This window comes from Phyllostomus hastatus, unplaced genomic scaffold (assembly GCF_019186645.2).
Source record: "Phyllostomus hastatus isolate PE091 unplaced genomic scaffold, TTU_PhHast_1.1 phas_contig_1029, whole genome shotgun sequence".
In the NCBI taxonomy this organism is placed as follows: Eukaryota; Metazoa; Chordata; class Mammalia; order Chiroptera; family Phyllostomidae; genus Phyllostomus; species Phyllostomus hastatus.
The window spans coordinates 49,772-75,226 of NW_025333506.1; the positions used below are offsets into that span (position 1 = coordinate 49,772).

At 44.1% G+C, this 25,455-nt stretch overlaps 1 pseudogene and 1 gene segment (V, D, J or C); both read left to right on the forward strand.

Moving 5' to 3' along the window:
- The first annotated feature begins 6,498 nt into the window (after positions 1-6,498).
- LOC123815715 lies at positions 6,499-10,132 on the forward strand. The segment is given in 3 exon segments: positions 6,499-6,544; positions 6,648-6,995; positions 10,098-10,132. Coding segments are annotated over 3 exon segments (429 nt in total).
- A 13,896-nt stretch (positions 10,133-24,028) lies between these two features.
- On the forward strand, positions 24,029-24,499 carry LOC123815719 (annotated as a pseudogene).
- The last annotated feature ends 956 nt before the right edge of the window (positions 24,500-25,455 follow it).

Genomic DNA, 25,455 nt, shown 5'->3' on the forward strand with positions numbered 1-25,455 from the left:
ATAAATTCCTCAAGGCCCATCCACTCTGAAGTGCCTGATAATGTTTCTCTTTCTCAATGTTGTGTAGTACTCCAGTGTATGTATGAACCACATTCTGCTTGTCCCTTCATCCATCAAGGGCCATTTAGGTTGCTTACACCTCCTGTCTGCTCTGAATTTGCTGCTATGCAAATAGCTGTCTAACCATCTCTGTGACATTACTCTAGATGTACACCCAGGAGTCCAATTGCTGCATCCTATGACACCTCTATTTTCAATTTTTGAAAAGCCCCCATACTGTTTTTCCTAGTGGATGCAGAAGAGCTCCTATTTTCCATATTCTTGTCAACACTTGTTATTTCATTTGGTTTCATTTGGTTTCTTTTCATTATAAGTTTCCTAAAGGATGAGAGGTGACTTTGCATTGTGCTTTTGACTTGCATTTCTCTGGTTATCGTGAATACTGATCATCGTTTCAGATGTGCGTTGCATATTTGTATGTCAGCTTCGACAAATGACTACTGCATTTTCACTCTACTTTTCTTTCAGTTGTATGCAAATATGATCATTCCACACTGTATATGTATAAGGTGTGGAGCGTAGTGACTGGGCTTACACAACTTTTGACATATTTATCACAGAAATACACTTAATATCTATTACTTTATATAGACATGGGAAACTTCAAATGAAGGGAAGAAAACAAAATGGGAGAAAGAAAAGGAAAAAGGGGGTTTCTTTGTGCAGAAAACTTTTAGGATCTATTCTCTTTAGCAAAATTCACACATACCTCACAGCAGTGTAAAACTAGTCATCCTGCTGTCCATTCCATCCCCAGGACTCACGTATCCTGTGAATGGAAGTTTGTACCTTCAGATCATCAACATCCAATTCTCCTGCTCTCCAAACCCCACCTCTGGTAACACAAATATGACCTTTGTGATGATTTCTTTTAGAATCTACATGCAAGAGAGATCACCCAGTATTTGTCTTTCTGTGTCTCACTTCTCTGTGTACCGTGGTCCCCACAAGGTCTATTGATGTTGTCACTAATGTCAGGATTTTATTCTGTTTTTAGCGAATGATTAGTCCATGATACGCACTTTATCCATGATTTGTCTTTTGTATGCAATGATAAATAAATATGCATCTACATATAACTTGTTGATACAGTGATTTTGCTTTCTTTGATGCATAACCAGAAGTGGAATTTCTATGTCATGAGGCACTCTGGGTTTTAATTTTTAAAAGAAACTCCATATCATTTTCCTTTAACTGCACCAATTCACATTCCCATGCATAGTGCACATGGTTCCATTGACAGCATGTCCACACCAACCTTTCTGATCCCTTGTTTACACTCATATTTTGTTTTACTTGGATTTCTAGTGTTAAGTTGTAGAAGTTGGTTTTATAGCCTGCATGTTAACATATGATTAAAGTGTAACTTCAATAAGATAAGCTGAAAACATTTCCCCCATTGCACAGGTTGCCTTTTCTCTGGCTGGTTGATGATATTATTCCCATGCACATATGATGATGAGTTTAATGTAAGTCAATTTGTCCCTATTTATTCTTGTTTATTGTGTTTTATGTCATATTCAATAAATTATTGACAAATACAAACCCATCCAGTTTTCTTCTATGTTTTGTTTTAGGGTTTGTATAGAATTGTGCCCACATTAATATCTTTAACCCATTGTGAGTTTATTTTTTCTACATGTTATATGATAAGGTTTTGCTTTATTCTCTTCACGTGGATATCCAGTGAACCACGCATATTGTGTTGTTGATACGATCCTTTCCACAACATGTGGTCAATAAACACAGGCAAAAATTGACAAAACATAACACACATTCCAGGGAAGAATAACACTCAACACACTAAAGACAGAAGGAAAACTGCTTCATATAATAAAGGCCATGTATAAAAGTCTACAGGTAACATCATTATTAGGGGTGAAAATGATGGAAACATTTTCTCTAAGATCGGGAGCAAGACAAAGACACTCACTGTCACCACTAATATTCAGCACAGCACGGAATTCCCAGCAGGAGTACTTTGGTGGAAAATTGAATAAAATGCCTACAAATCAGAAAGGAAGAAGTAAAATAATCACTGTTCCCACATGACATGAACTTACAGTGGGGTTCCATTTCATTTCAATAATTAAATGAAGGTTTTCTTTTGAAGAAGTATTTAGTATGTGTATAGATTTCTTTTGCACTGTGGCATATGACCCTCCTGCATTCCTTGGACTCAGCAGGAGCTAAAGTGCACATGCGACTGAACTGGGTGTGAGTCCATGTGTATGTGTGTGCACATAAGGGGGTTTCAAATTGCAGGGTGTAGCTTTATGACTTATGTGTATCATCACTCCAACTGCATAATCTCAAAAGATGCATTTGTGAAGCCACATGTTCCCTTTGATTATCTGTTTATAATGAAAGCAATTCCTTCTTTTTTATGAATTGAGTGTGAAACCAAATGTAGGACCATGTTACTCTTTCCAAGATTCTGAAACATGGGTTGAGCCCAGAGCATAGGCTTTGCCTATGGGCTGCACTGCAAGAGGGCCGTGAGGTGTATTCATGGTTGACGTGTCATTCTCAGCCCATTTGCAGGCCTCCATCAGCCTCTCCACTGATCCTGAGAATACAGGGATGCACAGTAGTATAATCACATTGCCTCTTAGTCACATTTTTTTTTCAAAAAACACAACACAAGAGGCCCCATCAAAGAAGACCCATGGTTTCAACACAAGGCTGCAAAATAGGGTATCCTCTTATTTAATGCAAAAAGTGAAAAGAAATTCCTGCAAACTGTGGAGTTCAAGATGGCCACTGTGAAGGCATAAACAAATCACTGTAATTATCTAGAAATACCCAGATTCTACAAGTTATTTCATGTAATAATGGGAACCAAGTGGATTGAGGAATCTCAGGGACCACAGGAAAGGGACCTCTCACCAGTGCTGTCATCTGTGCCCTGTGTGTCCCCACCAGCTCCCTGGAGCCTGTCCTGTTAATGGGAGTCATTGTCTCTCCTGGTCTACTGTGCATCATGCAAGGCCCAGTGTCCCTGGGGAATTCCAGTGGGACTGACACGCAGGGTCAACACTGCTGTGAACACACTCTTGCTCCCACAGTGAGCGCAGATGACTTGTGCATTAACCCTCACTCACCTTCCCAACCCCACCCTCACTCTCCCAGTATTGGGGGAACTTGAAAGGAAGGGAAACCACAACTTTGTTAAAACATTGGGTTTCATGTTATAGAAACATTACCTGACAAGAAAGCTTGAACAGGCTCCAAGGTCCTGCAGAGTAGTGAGTTGCTCCATCCACTTTCCCCAGCCCAGACAGAACTTACAGAAAAATCAACTTGGAAAACCAATCAAAGTGTAGCTGGTCTGAAACTTTATAAACAAGGGCACTGAAGAAGATGGGTGGAGACAAGGAGGGTGACACTGCCCTCCATGAAGATGCAGAGACTGGAAAGGCCAAAAGATATGGCTGCAGGGAGCTCCCTCCTACTGAAAATGTGGGGTCTCAGCCATATAGAAATCTCCACAACACAGCAACATAGATGGAGAAAGGAACCCATGTAACAGTTGGATTTGGAACCTGTGGGGATTCAGTCCTCCTGGAGGACTCATAGTTCAGTGTCCCAGACATGGAGTGACCCCATTGTTACAACACCAGGGTCCATGACTGCTGGAAGGGTCACGAGGCAGTTCCAGGCTGGAGGAAGGGTTTGCTCTGTACACTCAGTAGTGACTTTTCGGGGTCCTCTACTTTCTGGAAAGACTGTGAGTAGAGAACCGCAGGGAGTCTAGACCTTGTGGTTTGAGGAAGAGGACCTGTGTTGCACACCTCCTAATCATGGGGCGTTCCCCACCCCCCACATGTTGGATCACAAGGTCCACCCCAGTCCTGTGGTCTTCCGAAGTGAAGTGGTAAAAGCCTGGGATGGATATTTGGCACAGCTCTGATTGATAGATGGTAGGAGGCATCATTTGGCCTGTTGGAGTCCTGGAGGAGCTGGGGAGTTTGTATGGCATGTGGGTCTGATTTTCTATTTCTTTCTTCCTTTCTTTCTTTCTTCCTTTCTTTCCTTCTTCCTTCCTTCCTTCCTTCCTTCCTTCCTTCCTTCCTTCCTTCCTTCCTTCCTCCCTTTCCTTCTTCCTTCCTTCCTTCCTTCCTTCCTTCCTTCCTTCCTTCCTTCCTTCCTTCCTTCCTTCCTTCCTTCCTTCCTTTCTTTCTTTCTTTCTTTCTTTCTTTCTTTCTTTCTTTCTTTCATTTTTTTGGATCCCACTGGCGGGCCACAGAGAGCTGTTTTTTACTGAACCAGTCTCCCAGGAGGGTTTCTGTCCTAGAGTCAGTTGGGCATGTTGTGGGCTGTACAGTTGCATTATCAGAAAGAAGAACCTGGCTCTCTATTGAGTTTATCCCCTGCAGCAACTGGTTGGAGAGAAAGTGCCACTCTACTAGAGAACCACCCCCAAGACTGTTTAAATCACCACTGCCCACACTGGATAACCCCACTGAACACTTCTGACTGGGAAGGAGAGGTGTTCAGGCTGGGGGCACTCAAAAGGCAGGACAGAGGCAGACCTAAGTTCTAGGATAGGGAGGCCTCCTCCATTGGTCTACTAGAAGCCCTGCCCTGGAAGCTTGCGGAAGGCAGGGTGAGGACAGCATCTGAAATTGGCTTGTGACAGAGAATCTGTCAGGAGGCTGAGGGTGAAACAAGTGGCAGCTTCAGACAACAGTGGAGCAAGGTCCAGTGGAATTCACAAACAACTTATTCAGGGTGATCACAGCAGGCACATCAATCTGTGTGGAGGATCCCCATGTTTGTCTTTAGTAATGCTTTAACATCTCTTTATTTTTCTTTTGTCACTTATTTTTGTTTTTCCTCTTTTTCTTTCATATCTCTTATACTATCTTTCCTTGTCTTACTCTGTTTTTTTTCACTTTTTTCTTTAAAAGTGTATTTTGTTGATAACACTATTACAGTTGTCCAAATTTTTCACCCTTGCCCTCATCAGCCTGGTACTCCCCTTCCCTCCAGCAAACAGCCATCCTAGTTCATGCCCAAGGGTCATGCATATACGTTCTTTGGCTTCCCAATTTCTTATTAGTATTTCCATTTTTGTAGTTCTACTCTTAATTTTCAGCTTTCTATATGTATTTTCTTTACTTTCCCTTCCTTCTTCCCTTTCATATTCTCTTTTCTACTCATTTTTTTTACTTCTGCACTTCTTTTTGTTTCTTGTCTTTTATCCATCTACTTGCTTGAATTTTTGTCTTTTTTATTTTCATATTATTTTATTGCTGTCATTTTTTATAATATTGTTAGGATTTTCTGTTCCATTGTTTTTGGTTTTGTTTTGTTCTGTTGTGTCAGCACCTGTACAGCAGTTGTAGAAGAGAGAAGGTCTGTAAAATTGTAGATTTTTATTTTTCCTCTTTGGGGATAAGATTGCAGCTTATTAGCCTCTGGGGACATGGTTGCAGCTCCCAGCAGGAACAGAAAGGGGTCAGTCTGGATGGGGCAGAGTCTATTCCTCTCTGTAATTACCTTCAACAAGAGGGAGAAAACCTGCATGATTCTAACACCTGATGGAGGCCAGGTGATCAAGACCCACAGCCCCTGCATGTCCTGGGACTCTGCTTCCTAACCAATAGGTGCATGGAGAAAACTACTCTACAAAGTGTGGGGTAGTCTTAGGGGATTCAGAGTGTGCATGAGACACACAATCATGGAGGCCAAGTCTGACCACAGGGCCACCTGCAGCAGTGACGCACTCATCTGACCTTTTAGCCTCACACTGTGAAGTTCATTTACATAAGGGCTTGAGATTGTCTCAGGCACCCTATAGCAGAAGGGGCAGAATAGGGACAGTGCAGATTCACTATAGTGGCCCTGGGCTGAACACAGACTTTAGTAGCAGTTGTATGTGACAGTTCTAGGTTAACCTGGCTCGCTTTAGCTGATCTAGGGCCACATCACAGGTGATAAACAAGCTTCTCCACTTGTGTGAGGACTCTGATTCTACAGGTGTGTACAGCCCTGGAGAGTAGGTAACCCTAGATACAGATACTCAGCCATGCTCTCATTACAGTAAGGGGGGGGGGTGCTACAACCTCAAGAGTGTGCCCCACCCTGCCCTAGATTAGGATCAGGGGAGCAGTGGGGCCAGTGGGGAGGGAAGAGACCCAGATGCTTGACTCATTGTCAACAGAGGAGGTTTTATGGAAATGACACACCCCTCCTCAGGATTCTCTGTGTAGTTATTTAAATACTGTCATGAGCACACTTCATGGGACATGGACTCCTTTAGAGAGTCACAGAACTCTCTGCATGTCTCAACTCCAGAAGTGCATGCAAATAGGGTCCCTCTGCTCATGAAAAGCAGTGCAGCCCCAAGCCTGTGGCTCTAGGACAGGAGCCCAGCCAGGGATTTCCAGGTGTCCCCTGCCTCTGCTCAGGACAGAACATAGGCCATTGACTATGGAAATTGGGATCAACTGGGTTTTTCTTGTTGCAATTTTAAGAGGTAATTTGTAGAGAACAACAGACACTGAGTATGAGAGTGGATATGCCTGAGAGAAATACTGAATGTGTGACAGTTTCCTGATATGAGATGTTTGTGTTTGCAGGTGTCCAATGTGAACTGCAGCTGGTGGAATCCGGAGGAGGCTTAGTGAAGCCTGGGGGGTCTCTGAGACTCTCTTGTGCAGCTTCTGGATTCACTGTCAGTAGCAACTGGATGAACTGGGTCCGCCAGGCTCCAGGGAAGGGGCTGGAGTGGGTCTCACACATTAATAGTGCTGGTAGCACATACTATGCCAACTCTGTGAGGGGTCGATTCACCATCTCCAGAGACAACTCCAAGAATGAGCTCTGCCTGCAAATGAACAACCTGAGAGCCGAGGACACAGCCATGTATTACTGTGCAGGAGACACAGTGAGAGTAAGTCAGTGTGAGCCCAGGCATAAAACTCCCTGTAGGAGAAAAAATGGCTGGGCTGTAGGGAATGCTCAGGGCACCAGGGGATGCTCAGGTCACAATGATCACTGGGAGCAACCTGGGAGCAGATGCAGATGCAGATTTAAGGGTTTGTTTTCTAGCAGGTGTTGGGTTAACTTTCCACAAAGCAGTTTCAGTCTGGGAGCTTCCCTCTGGTCATGCTTCTATGCTGACCCCTTCAGTGTCTGAATTACAGAGGCTTGATGTCATCAGAGGAAACCATTCTCATATGATCAAAGTCATAGAGTCAACTGCATTTGCTTACTCCTATTCTAATGAATCACCCAACCTTCTGAACCACTTCAGCTGAATCCAACAGAAAGCTTTATTTGGCCCAGGAGTGCAGCAATCTCTCAGAGTCCATGCTGGTCAGCAAGAGGACACATGCATGCTGGACATTGGGCACCAAATGTGTATGAACCCAACACCAAGGACAAAAACTTTGATTGGAACGATTATGGTTTTGAGTCCATGTCAATGAAACCAATGGCAGTTGACATCATGTGGAAGTAGGGGGAAAACCCACTATTCCTTGGTATGGATAAGAAGGGTGTCTCCCACACAGAGGGACTATGAATAAGTTTGTCACTTCATTGAGGAGTCTGTTGAGAGCAGGGCAGACCTTTCAGTAGCTCAGGGATGGTTGGATCACACCAGGTAAGGAGTCTGGCTCAGGTTCTAATTGTTTATCTGTGACAAGGTTGGGTAGTGTCTTGTTCACGACAGGGATTTGTATGGTTTCAATCACCACCTGCATCAAACTATAAAGACTACTGCCCTGCTGGTGTAGCTCAGTGGGTTGAGCATGGGCTGTGAATCAAACTGTTGCCAGTTCTGTTCCCAGTCAGGGCAAATACTTAGGTTGCAGGCCAAGTTTCCAGTGGGGGCTATGTGAGATACAACCACACATTGATGTTTCTCTCCCTCTCTTTTCCCCTGCCTTCCCCTCTTTCTCAAAATAAATAAATGAAAACTACACACACACACACACACACACACACACACACACACACCACTTTCATTTCAGATTTCCCAACTGTGCACAGGAAGAGAGAGGGGTGAACCTTGACATGTCAGCATCAATCACTAGTCTTGCTCCTTATTTCACTGAGCACCTAGGAAACATGAGTGAGAACACAGAGCTACCAACCATTAGGGATAGAAAATTATTTCAGTCCCTAGAACATGAGGATAATGTTTATATATAAGCAATAATGAAAATAATAATGCATTACATGACATCTCAGTTCCAATTCTAGCATAGAACCTGTCCACTCTACAAGGATGTTAGCTTGTTTTGAAGGACTTAGCTCCCCTTTCTGCTCTCAAAGGTGAGAACCTTCCACAGAATTATGGGCATCCTCCGTTTTGGGACCACCACTGGTGTAGCTTTCTATCTGGATGGTATCATGATTTGATTCATTTTTTGTTGTTGTGAGATTGTGATTGTGTCACTCAAAAACTCACATATTAAAATCAAAGGCCCATGTGGTGATATTTGGAGGTGGGGCCTTGGGACAAGTGGTGGTCCTCAGGTGGAGCTCTCATGAACAGTATTTGGACCTTTTAACAGAGAAATCCAGAGGCTCCCTTTTCCAATTCACTCTCTGTTATAACAGTGAGAAAATAGACAACTAGTAAGCGGGTTCTTACTAGACATCAAATCTGCCTGCATCTATTCTAGGGTTTCCCACCAAGAGGTCTATGAGAAATAAATTTCTGTTGTTGGCAATGGCCCAGTCCACGGTAGTGTATTACCACTCCCTGGGTGGATTAGTATTGTAGTGTAGCATGACCATAAGGGCTGACTCCCTTGAGGTTTGCTGCCATATTTGTTATAAAAGGCACATCATGAGTGTTCTTCCACTGATATCCAAGGACAGTTTTTCTCTGGTGTTTTCTTCTACAGAGAAATTCTCCTGATTGTAGGTCATAGGAGGGTCCTAAATGCATGTAGCAGGAAGGTAGCATTAGAAATGGTTATCATCCATCAACAATTTCAGTATTTACCACATCAGCATGGAGCCAGATCCAGATTTCACTGGAGGTAAGATCCATAAACACATGGCCCTTCCAGTCACTGCATCACAGGGACATGACTGATGTTCTTGAAGGTGTGGACATTAACACCACTCAGGAGGAGTGGTGTTAGGGACTAGGGTATTTGAGGGTTTACTTAGTTTTTATCACGTTAAATAATCATGCCACATTTTCAAACTTCCCAGAGAGTGTATATAATAATGGCAGTGTGGCATTTGGATCAGAGTAACCCCTTACTGAAAAACCATTATTGTGCTGTGTGAACCTCAGTGACTTGATGTCGCAGTCAGTAAGTCATTGTGGGAAGAGGGGAATGTGACTGAGCACAGAGGGTGTCCAGGAGAAATAAAATGCACTGCATGCATCCATTGCTTCTTCCCACTCTCTTTCTTGAGGCTGCTGGGCTCAGTGCACAGGGATATAATGGGCAGGGATTCTTTCTTGAAATTCCCAGAGCAGTCCTTACAGTGACCAGTGACCTCAGACCCAGGATGCTGACGATGGGGACGAACCTCTCTGTGTGTCAACACATGGGCAAGAGCATGCAAGGCATTTATCCTAAGCAGAAAAACATGAAACATGGTGCGGGTACCACATTGTTGTAAATTAATGTGTGTTAAAATGAAAGATGGTAGAAATTAGTAACAACAATAATAACTTTACATCACACAGACTAACCAGCCTCTTATAAAATTCCCACTATCACAATGAGGGTGTTTGTCCCTCTGAGTTCAGTGGGGGCCCTCACCCATGAACTTCACTTCTCTGCCCATAAGGGGAGCATCACGTGCAAGTGGGGTACTCCATGTGCTGATAAGCCAACCCTCATCACTTTCACTGCATCTCTGAGACAGCAGCCCCAGGCCCCAGGTCTCTGTAGTTTGCATTCATTGTTGCAATTAACACAGAGGAGCCATCATGAACTTTGGGCTGAGATGAGCACTTACTCTGATGCTTTTACATATAACATTACAAAGAATCTGGGGATATAAGTTTCCATGTGTGTAAGCCACTCCTAATGACAATATCCTGTCTGCAGATGCACAGTATGAGTTGGAGCTGGGGGACACCTGAGGCAGCCGGGGGTTCTCTGAGATTCTGTGGTAAATGCTCTGGATTCAGTTTCAGTGACTATTATATAACACACATTGGCCAGCATCCAGGAAAGAGACTGAAGTGGGTAGGTGTTATTAGAAAAAGACTTACCATCACACTACACAATATACTACATCAGTGAAAAACCATATCACCATTACAAGAGAGTATTCCAAAAGCACCACTTATGTGCAAGTGAGAGCAAGAGCACTAACCTGTATCACAGCATGGGAGACACAGAGAAGAGAATCCTGTATAAGCCCAGACACAATCCTTTGGCAGGAGGGGCTACAAACAACATGAGGTGCCCAGGACCCATGGGTTCTGCAGGCACAGGAAACTTGGAAGTTAATGAAGGCTTGGTTTCATCCCTGGCCAAAAACTTTCCTCTCTATCTTACATTGAACATATAGATACCTAGGAAAGCAATCACCACCATGAATCTAAAGTGGATGCTTCTCCTCTATCTAAATAGACCAGGCAGACACATGTGATCTTGAACTTGGAAGTCTTCCCCTAAATTTGTTGTGACAGTTGGTTTTCATCTTAGTTTGACTGGATCACAAGTTGTCCAAAGATTTGGTTGAAAGTTATTTCTTGGTTTGTACATACTTTATTTACAGGTGATCCAAGCCTGTGAACTGGTGTCTCAGAAAGACTGATTTCACCAATATAGGTGGGCACCCTCCACTTCCCTGAGGGACTTACTGGAACAAACAGTGAAAGAAAATATTAAACCCTTCCCACCTCTGCCCTGGAATCTGCATGTGGGGCAGAAGTCTTCTCCTGCCCTGGTCACCCTGGTCCTCAGCATTCAGACCAGGCTTAGTTGTGAAAGCAGCTCTTCTATGCCTGCTGCCTGCAACCCCAGCTCATGGGACTTTTGGATGCCTCACAGTCATGATGAGAGCATCCATCATTTATAAATGCAAATGAAAATAAACATATTGTGGGAAGCTTCTTTGGAAACCAGGACCAATGGTTTCATAGAATGTGGACAAGTTTTCCCATTGGAGCCCGCACAAGGGTTAACATGAAACAGTAGTGGGCAAGTGGTGAACAAAGTAGGGGAATGGTAACCCCTTCTGCAAGTCAGACAAGCTTTGAGAGAATAATGGGAGTAAACTGGCTCAGAACTTAATTTTTTTTTGATGTAGTGGGAGAGAGGACTTCTGCTTAGAATAGCATGTGTGGTTTCCATCTCCCATTGGCATCTAAGGAGAGAACACACTTTCTTATGGGATTCCCTGTGTGGGGCAGATAGAGAAGAGGCAGGAATGAGCCATCAGTTGTCAGCAGTGAAACACAAAATGAAATAGAGGTCTGTACCTATTCCTCCTAACACCTGCAAACAAGGAACAGATGTGAAATAAGGAGTTACTATGTGTGGACAACCACCATGTGCACAGAAAATGAAATGCATGATTATAAGTAAGCAAACGATGATAGAAGTGAAAAAGATAATGACGATAATGATGATCTGAGACAGGGGTGTTGGTCCTATGAAACTATAACTCTTCATATGGACACACCATCACCATGGCTCCTCCAGGCAGGATTGTTCTCTCCTCCCTGTAAGTGGTGAGAATTTTCATAAATGGAGCCCCAGTGAATTCTGCACCTTGTGTGATCCATGCTGTAACCAGATCTGTAAAAATACCAAAAGTGTCCACGTCTGATTACCTGGAATCTGTGACACTGTTACCTTACTTAATAGCCACACTGTGAAAATGTGTATGTGTGTTTCAAGGAATCCCCTCTCCACTCGTGTGCAATGACATATTCCTTATTTCTGTTGATCTGTACCTGTAGAATTTCAAACTTGCTCTTTCTAACCAACTTGTGTTTCTAATTATTTAGGTATTGTCTAAGATGACATAATCTGTCTCTACCATGCTTTATACTTTCTTCTAGGGCTTCACATAGAAAGTCTTTACACGCATATGTCTAGTAACTCAATTCATGAAAATGGGGCATATTCCTCTATGCGACTAAAAGAAAGTCTAGCATCCTCTCCTTACCTGTTTCCGAAGTCCACTTCAGGTTGTGGGTAATTTTTCCAGCAGCTTTGAGAGTCTGTTCTAGTCCCTATGGCTGCCACATCATCAAACATGGACAACGGAAGCTCACATATTACAGGGGAGTTTTTTTTTTAAACCACACAATAGTCAGATAAAATATTGATAACTTACATACCTTTACATTAAATAGATTTGATCCAAACAAAGATTTATTTAGCCAATAAAAAATGGGAAATGAAGCATGTAATTCTGCATTATAATTCTGATTGAAGAGTTATGCATTGATTATTTAATAAAATGCCTTTTTATGCAGTAAGAACATTATATGACATGTGGGAGACACCAGAGTCCTTTGACCTCACTGCCAATCCCCAGAAGCCAGGACAAGAGAGACTGGGAGTGAGGATTTCCTGTCAGGGTTGAAGTTCTCTCTTCTGTGAGCAAGTCTATGCTAGGAAATTCTCCTCATTTTCCTTCTTCTGAACCCCCAATTCACAGAAAAGACAAAGCTGGCACCATTCACTATTGTGGAACCATTTGCTGAGTAGGCTCATGATATTGTTAAGCCTGACTATTAGTTTACTCTTCTGAGCTTATGTCCCTAGAACCAGGAACTACTGGAAAAGCAAGATCAGAAGGTGCCTAACTGGCCCACAGCTGCAGGGAAAATATAAGATTGGATAAAACTGCAGTTTATGCAAAACCAACTGGAACCCCCTGTATTGCAACACCACCAGCATTCCAGGGGCCATACAACTGTAACACATACACCCCATTTTTTTAATCCAGTAAAACGTCAAGCCCCTACATTGTGCTGCTGATGTAAGTCTACACACTTAAGCCAATTTCCTCCCTTGGAAAGTGAATAAAACCTAACTCTCCATTTTAGTCTCTTTCAAAATTCTTTCACAGACTGTGTATTGGTCACCCTAACAAATACTAGACTGAGAAAACTGGTCAGTTAATCCACTTCCATAATCACTTCCACATATGAAGAATTCTGAATTCTGCACATACATAATCATTGTTCTCCATTTTAATTCTTTCTGCATGTAAAGACGTGATTATTACTGATGTAATTAGTCTCAAGTATGAAATGTGCCCTAGGTTCTCTCTCATAAGGAAGGTATCTGCACAGGGACATGTAATCACACTCAAAACAACTTTCAGCATTTAGAACCAAGAACGTTCAGGTTGTCTGTGCTTTGGAGGAAGTTTCTCAGATCCAGGTGACATATATATATATAAAATATGATATTGAAAATGACTCTGCTTTTTTAAATTTTCATGATCAAGTAAACCTTAATTGTATTTAATTGATAATATAAACTTTTGTTAATTTTTAAAAGATTTTATTTATTTATTTTTAGAGAGGGAAGGGAGGGAGGAAGAGATAGAGAAAGAGAGAAACATCAATGTGCGGTTGCTGGGGGTCATGGCCTGCAACCCAGGCATGTGCCCTGACTGGGAGTTGAACCTACGACACTTTGGTTCGCAGCCCGTGCTCAATCCACTGAGCTACGCCAGCCAGGGAACTCTTGTTAATTTTGAATATATTAGAATTTGGGATTCAGAAATTAACTGAAAATGCTAATAAACATTTTTAAAAGTTTGTTTTCTTTTCAATCAACCAAGACAGGGCTTATTAAAAAATATTTAAAATTATTATTACTAAAATTAAGTCCATTACTCCCATGAAATAGTCCACTGAAGGAATAAAAGACAAACATGAACAATGTATTTCCAAATCCTAAGTCTGATGGAAGAAAGTGTTTACTACACATTGAGAACATATGTGCTCTAGGGGAGAGCCCAGCACCCTCTGACCATAGTGACCATCCCCAGAAAAAGGACTCAGGGAGCCTGGGAGAGAGGGTTTTATAGCAGCATTGAAGGTCCCTTTTTTGTGAGTAAATCATTGCAAAAATTCTCATTAACCTGCCTCTGCACGTCAACATCACTGAGAACTCTAGACATAGAAAACAGATCAGTTAAGCCACTACTATGAACTTTTCAACACAAAAAAAGTTTCTATGGTTCCCACAAATAATTATTATTTTTATTTCTAATCCCGTCTTCATGTAAAAATGAGATCGTTTGCCATGTCTTTAGTTTAGGGTCTCTGTAATATGCCATGGGTGTGAAAAAGGAAAAATATTGCAAAAGGAGGTGTGGACACAATCAAAATCTTCTAAAAGTAATAAAAACTCTTTAGTCTCACTTGCCTTTGATTGAGTTGAAATGTCTCAGATAAAAATTGTTTCAAAGATAAAGAAAATACAATATTGAAAATTGCTTGTTTTCCTTTTTAATTTTTTCACACCAAAGTAGACTTTATTTATATTTTAAATTCATATTATACAATGTTGGGCCACTGGCTGGTGTGTCTCAGTGGATTGAGTGCTGGACTGTGAACCAAAGGCAGAGGGTCGCTGGTCTGATTCCCATCAGGGTGTATGTCTGGGTTGTGAGCCAGGACCCCAGTGGGGGGCGCTCCAAAGACAACCACTAATTGATGTGCCTCTCCCTTTTTTTATGCCCCTTTACCATCTCCAAAAATAAATAAATAAAATAGTTTAAAATAAAAAAAAAACGGTAATGATACACATCTATCTGTGTTGGATTACATGAACTGTCTGAATAAATGGCAATCCCATTTGAATCTAAATGCAGATTCAAAGATGCATGAGAATTTAAAAGTGACCCCTACTCAACTAGCCCAGCATTTCTTATTATGTTCAGAAAGGTGAGGCTGTCCTTTGATCATATTCCAATGTGTCTCATCACAGACGGGATACCCTATCCATGATACACATAGTGAGTGAGTTCAAGAGAAGTGGTGTCCCCATAGAGTTCCCAGAATGCCCAAGGTACCTGAACCATCTCACCACACTGATAAGGGAAAGGCTTTCCCACATGCAAATTTCTCTCCCAGTTCCAGGGTTAATCCTCCCCTGGGCTGTGGGTGTCCCCAGCTCTCTCCTAACCCAGAGCTGAAGTCTCTAGGGAAAGCAGAGCTGTGCTCTAGAAGAAAATAAAACTGCTGGGTCTCCTCCTATGGCTAATGAAAACCCACCAGGGTCAGTGTCTCAGATGACACATAGGGGTCTATGGGAAGGTAGTAATTGAATGTTACTGACAGACTGATGCCCCTTGTCCCTGGTGCCCTTTCTCAGGTGCAGCAGCAGAAGTCAGGCCCAGGTCTGATGAAACCCTCAAAAACCCTCTCTGGAATCTCTGTATTCTCTTTAATGAGATATCATGTGCACTGGACTGACAAATCTCCAGGAAAGGGTGTGCAGTGGCTAGGTGCTATAAATAGTGATAGAAGCACATATTCTAACCCATTGCCTAAATCTTGACTCAGCATCACTAGGGACACCTCCAAGACCCAAGTTTATTTAACAATGGACAGCCTGAGAAACAAGGGCACAGTCGTGTATTACTGTGTGAGACACATGGTGATGGGAAGTCAGCATGAACACAGAGTCAAATCTCCATGCAGGAGACAGGAGGGCTGGGCTGCAAGGTACCTAAGGACACCAGGGGCCTCACAGTTTCCACCAAACATACTGAACAAAACAAGGGGGATTTGTGTACTTTGGTGATTAAAAATGTACTTTCTTTAGGAAGAGGGGTTTCTCTCAAAATCCTCAGCTCCAACCAGGCACACCTCTTCCCTCTTCTCTGTGAAACTATTCCCTCATATTCTCACTGCATAAAATACATGAGGAGGTGACACTGTCCACTTGCAGATGACATGCCATCATGACTGTGCATCTCTGCTTCACCAAGTCCCTCTATACCCTGTTATTCTTTCTTGACAAAGCAAATCACAGTTTCTTGTGAAATTATATTTAACATGAGTTCTTCACACACCTCTAGGAGTTTTTTCTCTTGAATGAATTCTATGTTCATAAACATATACATACTAATATGTAAGCCTCTTTATTTGAATTAGAATCTATAAACAACCCAAATGTCCTTCTAATTTCAAAATAAGCAAACTAGGGAACATCTATGAATGCAATTCTATTCAGCAGTGACAATAATGATCAGCTGATGCAGGCATCAATGCAGGTGACTCTCAATTATCACTCAGTGTAGAGGTGGTCAGGCTCAGAGTGGTATGTACTGGTGCTCACAGGGCCACCACAGATGACAGTGATTGGTTGGGCTGTCTGTCATTTTCTCTTTGTTCCCAGATGTAAAGTTGCACTACCCTCAGACTGAATGCCCCCTCCTTCTCAGCAGGTCCTGATGAGTGGACAGCTCCCCACAGGGAAACAAACTCCTTCCAACTTCTGTGAATGAACATTGCCCATGACCAGTCCCGATGTTGTTCTGACAGTAGATGTATCCACCAGGTGCTTCCATATTTGGTTCTCCCACTGGTTCAGAATTCAGGGAAGCTGAAACTCCTCTGATTCCCATCACCTGCAAAGGCCTTTCACCACACCTACTACTCCAGTACCTGCACACACTGCTGGAAATGGCATCATCTTAATGGGGATAGATCTAGACCTCTACTTGATGGATGATTTCAAGCCTTTTTCCTGACAGAAATCTGAGACAGGTTATTCACCTGCTCATGGGGACAAAGATGGGTGATCTCCACAATCAGTTAGGAGTTAAGTGTTCAGATCTGATTACATGGCAGCTAGTGACTCCATGACCACCAGTCCTGGTGGGTGACCCCTGCCAGCAAGTTAGGGTGAAGCAGTCAGGGAACCAGAGTCCCAGGTGTTCTGTGTCCATGACAAGGCCTCCATCCCAAGAGTGGGGTTGATTGGACAGAGGGAGTCCTGTCATTTGGTGGCAGGTGCCTGGAGCTCACACCCACCAGCTAGCAGATTGGGGATGCATGAAGAACACTGAAGTATTTTCCTCTGGAAAGGGGAGCATGTGACCAGGAGCTGGAAGCACAGTCTGTGCCCTTGAATGTACCTGTCTTGAGTGAATTTGCTGCACTAGGATGGTGAATGGGGAGGTGTGCTTTTGTGTATGTTGTCTAGCTGTTCCCACTCTTTTCTGGAGGAAATTCTTCTCCATCACCCATGTTCCAGTATGGCCATTTCCAGTCATAGTAGGGTATTTCACAGCAGTTTCTTTTTCTGACTCTGACAGAAGCCCTTGTAACTCTTCATGCCCTCACACTGGAAGTGAAGCGCTGTGTGTCATTTTTGTATTGTGGTGAAACTCCTCATGAGATGTTCCCTTACCACAAACCAAATAAATGTGCTACTTGTTAACCCCAGGTGCAGTAATGGGCAGCCAAACTCTGGAACCCAAACACACTGAATAACAGGATGCTTCTTTGGAAAGGAAGTTCACCGTGATCCTCCCACCAATTCTGGGAAACCACCATGCTGCCCTCAGCAGCTGTGCCTAGACTATCTGTGAGTCTTGATGTAAGAGGGATTGTTTAGTGTTCACTCAGCTGTGCCTGTGTCCCTTCACTCAGTGCAGTGCCCTCAATGTTGATCCATGTAGTTGCTTACAGTAGGGTTGTCTTTTAATTGTTGTAAAGATAAAGTACAAATAAAAGAATAAATTGAGAAGCAACCATTGTTTATCTGAGATCATAATGATAAGCTGCTTGGGAAGAATGGGTTCAGGGAAGAAGCCCTAATATTGTTCTGACTAGGGGTGAAGACAAGGGGTGTTTGAGAGACAGGGAGGGATGCAGGTACAGGACTAGAGTGGAGGAAATTATGTCATTGCAGAAAAGCTAAGTTAGCCTTTAGCTGTATGTGGGGCTGCAAATGTGGGGATTGTCTGCAATTTTCAGTGCTGTAGTCAGGATGCTCTTCCCTGTCAGCTGTGCAAACAGTTGTGTGAAATGCAGTGTTGGGGGCCCAGTGTAAAGGTGACTGTGCTGAACCCACACCTTGCACAGGTTGGAGAAAGAAGACATGCCAGGTGGTTTATATGGGATGGCTCTTCTCACTCTATTTTAACACAGCCCTTCTCAAATTGAGAACCCTTCACATGTGTTGTGTCCATCACAAATCTCTGACTTTACTCATACTCAGAAGAGTTGGAGATTAAGGACGACAGGATAAACAGTACTGTGTGGCATGAGAGCTCACGGAGCAACTTCAGCAGACTATGCTGACAACACGTTCCAGCATTTGGGCCTTCCAATACAGCTCCAGCATTTCAGAACCCAACTCCATTCATATCACAGCTTCCTCCCTCTGGGCCCTTGAGCTGATATGGAATAGACACCACACCCAGCTGTCACTGTGTCCCCATCCTATAGGCTATGCACCAGTCACTGCAAGGTAAGTCAGCGAATTCAGACCCAGCCCACCATGAAGAGGTTGAAATAGCTCATTATAAAATAAGACACGATGGATGTGATTTTGCTATCGCATGGCTTCTGTTACGGGAAGTTTCTAAGGTACTGATGTCTGATTCCCTGACATGATATCCTACATAAGAACTCCTAGGGCCAGTGAACCTGTAAGTCATTGAAGGATAAGAAGTGCAGAGCAGGAACAAGAGCATGGGGCACAATTGTTGCTTGAATTTAGATATCCCAGGAGTAGACAGGCTAGTACAGTTGTGGAGGGCAGACTCCAGGCTCTGGATTGGATCCTGCAAGTGTTTGGACCTGACGATACATGGCAATATTTTCCAATAGACTCTATACATCCTAACTCAGTCTGTGGTGTAGACACCATTCCACACAGGACACTCTCCACACCCCTTAACACAGTGTCCATTACAATAACCAGCAGCTACAACACATGGTCTGGCACAGGGTGTTGAGCAGGATGATTCCCCCAACACAACTTTGGACACAAGTTGCAGAATGTTTCTTTTAATGGCAACAGTCAAAATCTGAAATATATTAGAGATTCTTAGAAAGGGATTTGTCAGTAGTTGGCACATTTAGGTACCAATAAAATTAAGGCTGTGACTTCTGCCTTATCCATGGAAGTCTTCACAGTGCTGGACCAGCTGCAGAACAAAAAGTTTCTGTGCAGGTGTGTGGACAGATACCAGGCCAGCGGTATCGATCGAGGCTGTGGATGCTCGTCAAAACACAAGAAAAACACACACAGGGACAACCAAGTCCTGCAGGGAAATAGGTATGAAATGGCCACTCTCTCTAGTGGAGAATGCCTTGGCCATCCTCCCTGGGGGAGAGGCCCTTGTTCTCCTGCCTAAGCAGGCTTTTATTCTTGGATACAAATACAGTTTGCAAATTACAAGTAGTTAGCTTTGAAAGGCACTGGCAGATCTCATGCTGGGATTCCAAGATTTGGGGGTTTTATCATTTAAAAAGACTACAGGACCTAAAAGCTTAGTATCCTTTCCTGCCCATGCCTTCATATTCTAATTAAAGAGCATCCTTCAGCAAGCAGATCTTACAGGATCTTTCATATTCTATGTCCCAGGCCTGATTACCCCAGGGGTCTACCAACTCTGGTCTGGACTGCATGGCCCCTGCTATTTCTGCAGGCCTGAGTCAGGCAGAGGAGATAGAGGCAGCCAGGAGACTTGGATTTCTCACAACTAAGAACAAGGACTCAGGTTTTGACAAAGCTGAGGGGGCAGGGGTCAATGTCGATCACCCCTTCATTTCCACAGCCCCCCAATTCCTTCCCTGAGGCCTCCATGTGATCATGACTGTCTTAGGTGACCCCCCCACCATGGGAAGTCTTACCCGTTATTGGCTAAATGATCAAGCATTGGTGGCTGGCACAGAACAGGCAGAATTCATGCCAGAGAAAAATTTTTGTCTCCTTAATGTCTCCTGGTTCTGAGGCCTCTTACTCAGCCTTAACCATGGGAGGTTACAGTTTCCTGAGACCAGGCAAGGTGGACCTCAACACAGGTGGTGGCATTTAACACATTTCCTCACTGCAGACGAGGTTGCAGCCCCCAACAGAAACACAGAGGGGTCAGTCTGGTCGGGTCAGAGTCGATTCTTCTCTCTAATTGCCTTTGAAAAGGGGGAGAATGCTTTCATCATTCAAACACCTCCTGGAGACCAGGTGCTCAAGGCCCACAGTGTTCTCTGGGTCTGTGTCTTTAAAAGAATAGACACACTCAGCAACCTACTCCCCACAGTGTGGAGTAGTCTTAGGGGATCCAGATTGTGCAAGGAAGGGTGTAATGACAGATGCCAAACCTGACCACAGGGCCAACTGCAGCAGTGACAGCTACTTCTGACTTTCTAACACTCACATTGTAAAGTCCAGTTACAAAGGGGCTTGAGGTTGTCTCAGGCCCCTAGTAAACAATGGGACAGAACAGGGACTTTGTGTGTCCATGATAGTGGTCCTGGGCTCACCAAAGACTTTAGCAGCGGTTGACTGTGACAGATCTAGGTGAAATGACAGACACATTTTAGCTGATCCAGGACTAAGTCACAAGTGATGCACAATCAGTGTACTTCTGCTACAGTGTACTGAGGACTCTGAGTCCACTGGCATATACATCCCTGGAGTGCAGGTAACATTGGATTCATATACTCATTCAGACCCCTATTGCAGAAAATGGGTCCTACATCTTTACTGGGCATTTCCTTGTCAGCCCTGAACTTATGAAGCTGGGTGTGGGATCTGATGGTCTCCTGCACATCCATGGGTCGATCTTCAGTAGGTACTGGATGCACAGCATCCAGCAAGCTTCAGAGAAGGGTTGGAGTGGATGCAGGTATCTGGGGTGATGGAAGTTCCATGCCCTGTGCAGAATCCATGACAGCCTCATTTACCATCTTCAGAAACAATACCATGAGCATTCTGTTCCTGCAATGGAACAGCCTGAGAACCAAGACACAGCCATGCATTACAGTATTAGAGATAGAGTGAGGGGAAGACAGCTTAATCTCACACACAAACCTTCCTGCAGCAGCCAGGATGGCTAAGCTACAGGGTGTACACAAGACACCAGGGGGTGCTCAGGAACCAAGGGTTCTGCAGGAGCAGGACACTTGGAGGTTAACAAAGGCTTAGTTTCATCTCTGACCAGGGATCAGGAAGCTCTATCTAACTTTCAAAATGTAGATACCTAAGAAAGCAATCACCAGTATGAATCTAAAGTGGTTGCCTCTCCTCTATCTGAATGCACTAGGCAGACACATGCGATCTCTGACTGAGGAATTTTTGTCTCCTAAATAGCTTTGTTGTGACTGCCGGCCTTTGTTTTAGTTTGACTGGATCACAAGGGCCCTACTGTTGGTTAAAAGTTTTCCTGCAGTCTTTCTATAGTCTGTTTGCAGGTGAACTCTCCTTTGAATTGATGGCCCAAAAAAGCGTATCATTTCCCCAATGAAGGTGGGAACCCTCCACTCCACTGAGGGACTGCCTGGAACCAAGATTGAAGGAAGAAAAACTAAGCACTTCCCCCTGTGTGTGGGCCTCTGTGTCTGGGACACATGTTTTCTCCTGTCCTGGACACTGGTCCTTCACACCAGACTGAGTTTTGACAGCAGCTCTTCTGAGTCTGCTGCCTGCAATCATATCTCATGGACCTTTGGGGCATCTCATTGTCCAGAATGTAAGCATCAATTCCTTATCAATGTAAGTGTAAATATATGATTTTTAGTTCTTCTCTGGAGGAACATGACAAATTTTTTGTAAACCAGATGGCACAGATATCCCCATCAGAGCCTACGCAAGTGTTAACTTACAATTATTCTGGGAACTCGGTGAACAAAATGAAGGAAAGCATTAACTAATGTCATGTTAGACTTTGTAAAGCTGTTCCCTAACATTCACCGTGCCATAGACATGTGAGGCCCACTGAAAATATGAGATAATCAGAAAAGTCAGAGATTAAGGAATACATAATAAAACACTCTGCATGGCATGAGAGCTCACTGAGGCAACCTCAGCAGATTGAGCTGGTGGCATGCCACAGGATACTGGTCCTCAGTGACTGATCTTGCAAACAAGTTTTATCCATTCATCTTGGAAAATAATCCACTGCAATTTGCCTTCATGTGGGAACATTTGTGATGTGCATTTACTGAAATGATACACATGTATTTTGATTCATCAGATTCTCACCCCTGATGCAGGTCCCAAGGGTGACAATACATTATAATCCCAAGATCAACATAGAGGACAATATGCACTATTTGGAATGATGTGGTGACAACATAGCTGACACACACTTGATAAATTGAGCACAAGTCCTTGGGAACTGTAGAAATGGGGACTTTCTCAGTGCTCTCCTGGGCAGGGCCCATCTGTGACATTCCCCAGACAGTGAAAAGCAATCATATGCACTCCTCAGTTCCTAGAACTGAGTGAGATCTCAGTTCCTGGCACAGTGCTGGATTTGGAGAACATGGAGTCCACAAGTGGGACATCACCATAGGTCCTCCATGACTGACCCTAGAGGAGACCACCTTTGACAGGGTGACTCAGAGATGACCAGTGGTGTCTGAATTCTCACCTGTCATTTCTTGGTCAGTAGAAGAATATCCACGACTGTTGAACCTGAGGCCCAGCTACAGGAGGAGGCAGTGGTTCCTGAAGCAACTGACAGGTGCAGCTGTGGGTCACTGAGCAGTGAGTCTGTCCCACATAGAATGCTGGGGGCTGAGATACATAAGGCAGAGGTAGAAGGAAAAATAATCATCAGGATGGAGCATCTAGAAAAGATGAAAGGCCAGAGTGTCCTTCACAGGGCCGCCTATCACTCACTCACTCAGTCACTCACTCACTCACTCACTCAGGAAGTTGCACCAAGGCCAAGATTCCACGTGGGTGTTCTTCCCGTGTGGCAGCTAACAGGGGATGAGGGGGACCTGAAGATTATTACCATGGAAATCATCACTGTGTGTGTGTAACTGAGCAGTAGAGGTGCAGTGGGACGAAGGTCACATGCAGGGATCCTCAGATGGGACTTTTCAACAGAGGAACTGGAGGACACCAGAGGCCCCCAAATATACCAAGAGCTTCCAGACTCACAGGTGTTTGCTGTGCAAGTGCATCAGGCAGCTACAGGGAAGAGGCTCCCTGGTGATTCATAGAGGACTGGTTATGGGGCTCTCTACAGAGTGACTGGGGTTTTGTATGGTCAGTTCTCTGTGCCCACAGGTGATGAAGATGTGGTGTCCCTGAGGGAGCACCCTGAAGTCAGTGTCCAGCCATGAGAGTTTCGTATCTTGTGAATCCAGACAGACCCATCCCTGGCATTGTGTTTGCTGGGCAGCAGGTGACATGTGGGACCCACAAGTTCAGGGTTCATGCCCCATGAGAAGGTGCAGACACAGCTGGGGAAGGAATTTCTCTGAGGCCCCCATCTCAAAAACTATTAACAATAAAATTGGACATGGGGTGGCTATAAATATCCTATGCTTCCATAAGAGTATTTACCAAACTTAATAAAACATGAGAACCACAGTCAATGGGGGTATGCCTGGGCCCCCTTTATATCTGAGTTATAAGTAGCTGGGGACCAGATGACTTTATTAACTCATAAGGGGATAAGTTTTGGAGACACACTGGCCCAGCAATAAGACATTCAGTTATCAAGGCCAGGCAGGCCCAAGTGACCTCTGTGTCACCAAAGGTGGGATCACAGTGAGAAGTATATCCTGTGGACACTAGTTCCTCAGAGGGAGAAGACATGTCTACAGAGTTCAAGGTCCTGGATGAGAACCTATATCCAACACCATTGATGTGGACTTGAACCCTGATTCTCCCATTGAGTCTTCTACCCTCGTACAGGTAGAGTCAAATAGTCAGCTATGAAGTGTTCTGTTTCATGAAAATGCAAATGAGAAGAGGGAGACTAGTTTAAATGTGGGCCTGTCTGTGCCTTGACAGCATCACCCACAGCCACACCCTCCCCTACAGAAGACCTGACAACACAACCCCTCACCATGGACTGGAGCTGGAGAGTCCTCTTCCTGGTGGCAGTGGCTACAGGTAAGAGGCTCCTTTGTTCCTGGGTTGAACAAGGGAGCTAGGATAGTCAAGTTACATTTTGACCCACTCCTTGTCTTCTTTCTGTAGGTGCCCACTTCAAGTTGCAGCTGGTACAGTCTGGGGCTGAGGTGAGGAAGCCTGGGGCCTCAGTGAAGGTCTCCTGCAAGGCTTCTGGATGTACCTTCATTAGCTACTATATGAACTGGGTGTGACAGGGCCCAGGTCAAGGCCTTGAGTGGATGGGGACAGTTAACCCTAACGATGGTGGCAATGGATATGCACAGAAGTTCCATGGCAGACTCACCATAACTTCAGACAAGTCTGTGAGCACAGTCTACATGGAGCTGAGCAGCCTGAGACCCAAGGACTCAGCTGTGTATTATTGTGCAAGAGACACAGTGAGGGGAAGTCAGTGTGAACCCTGACACAAACCTTCCTGTGGAAGACAAGAGGGCTGGGCTGCAGGGAGCCCTCAGGGCACCCTGGGGGGCTCAGGTCACACTAAGCTCAGGTTTAAGTTGGGGAGCACCATTTAAGGGCTGGTTTCCTGGTAGTTGTGGTGTTAACTCTCCACACAGAAGCTTCCCTCTAAGAGATTCCCTACCCTCATGCTTCTGTGCTGACCTCTCCAGTATCTGAGTTACAGGGACTTGTTGTCATCAAAGGAAAACATTCTCACATGCACCAAAGTCAGAGAATTGTATGCATTTGTTTACCCCTGTCCTAATGAATCATCAAACTTCCTGAACTGCATCAGCTGAATCCAACCAGAGTCTTTATGTGACCCAATAATAATGCAACCCCACATAGCTCAGAGTTTAAGCTGGTCAGCAGCAGGACATGTGCATGCTGGGCATAGGGTACCAGAGGCATATGAACTCTACACCAAAGACAAACAACTTCCTGGTGATGATCGTTGACTTCACTTCATGTCCATGACACAAATAGCAGCGGGCATGATGTGGAGGTAGTGGGTCCCCCACTGTTCCTTGGTATAGAGGTTTAGGGTTTCTCCCACACTATGGAAAAGTGTGTCACTTCATTGAGGAGTCTGTTGAGAGCAGGGCAGGCTTTTCAGTAACTTAGGAATGATTGGATCATGTCAAGTAAGAAGTGGCTAAGGTTGTATTGTTCATCCCTGAGAAGATTGAGGAGGGTCCTGCTCACAGGAGAGGTTTGTGTGGTTTCAATCTCCTATCTGCAGAAAACCAAAGAGGAGCCCCACTTTCTCTACCATGTGTCTGCAGGAGGAGAGAGAGGGGTTGATCTTAACATGCCAGCATCACACCTCAAACATTAGAGCCTGACTGCTTTTCCACCAAAAAAACTGGGAAACTTGAGTGAGAACACTGAACTACCAACCATTACAAGTGGAAAACAA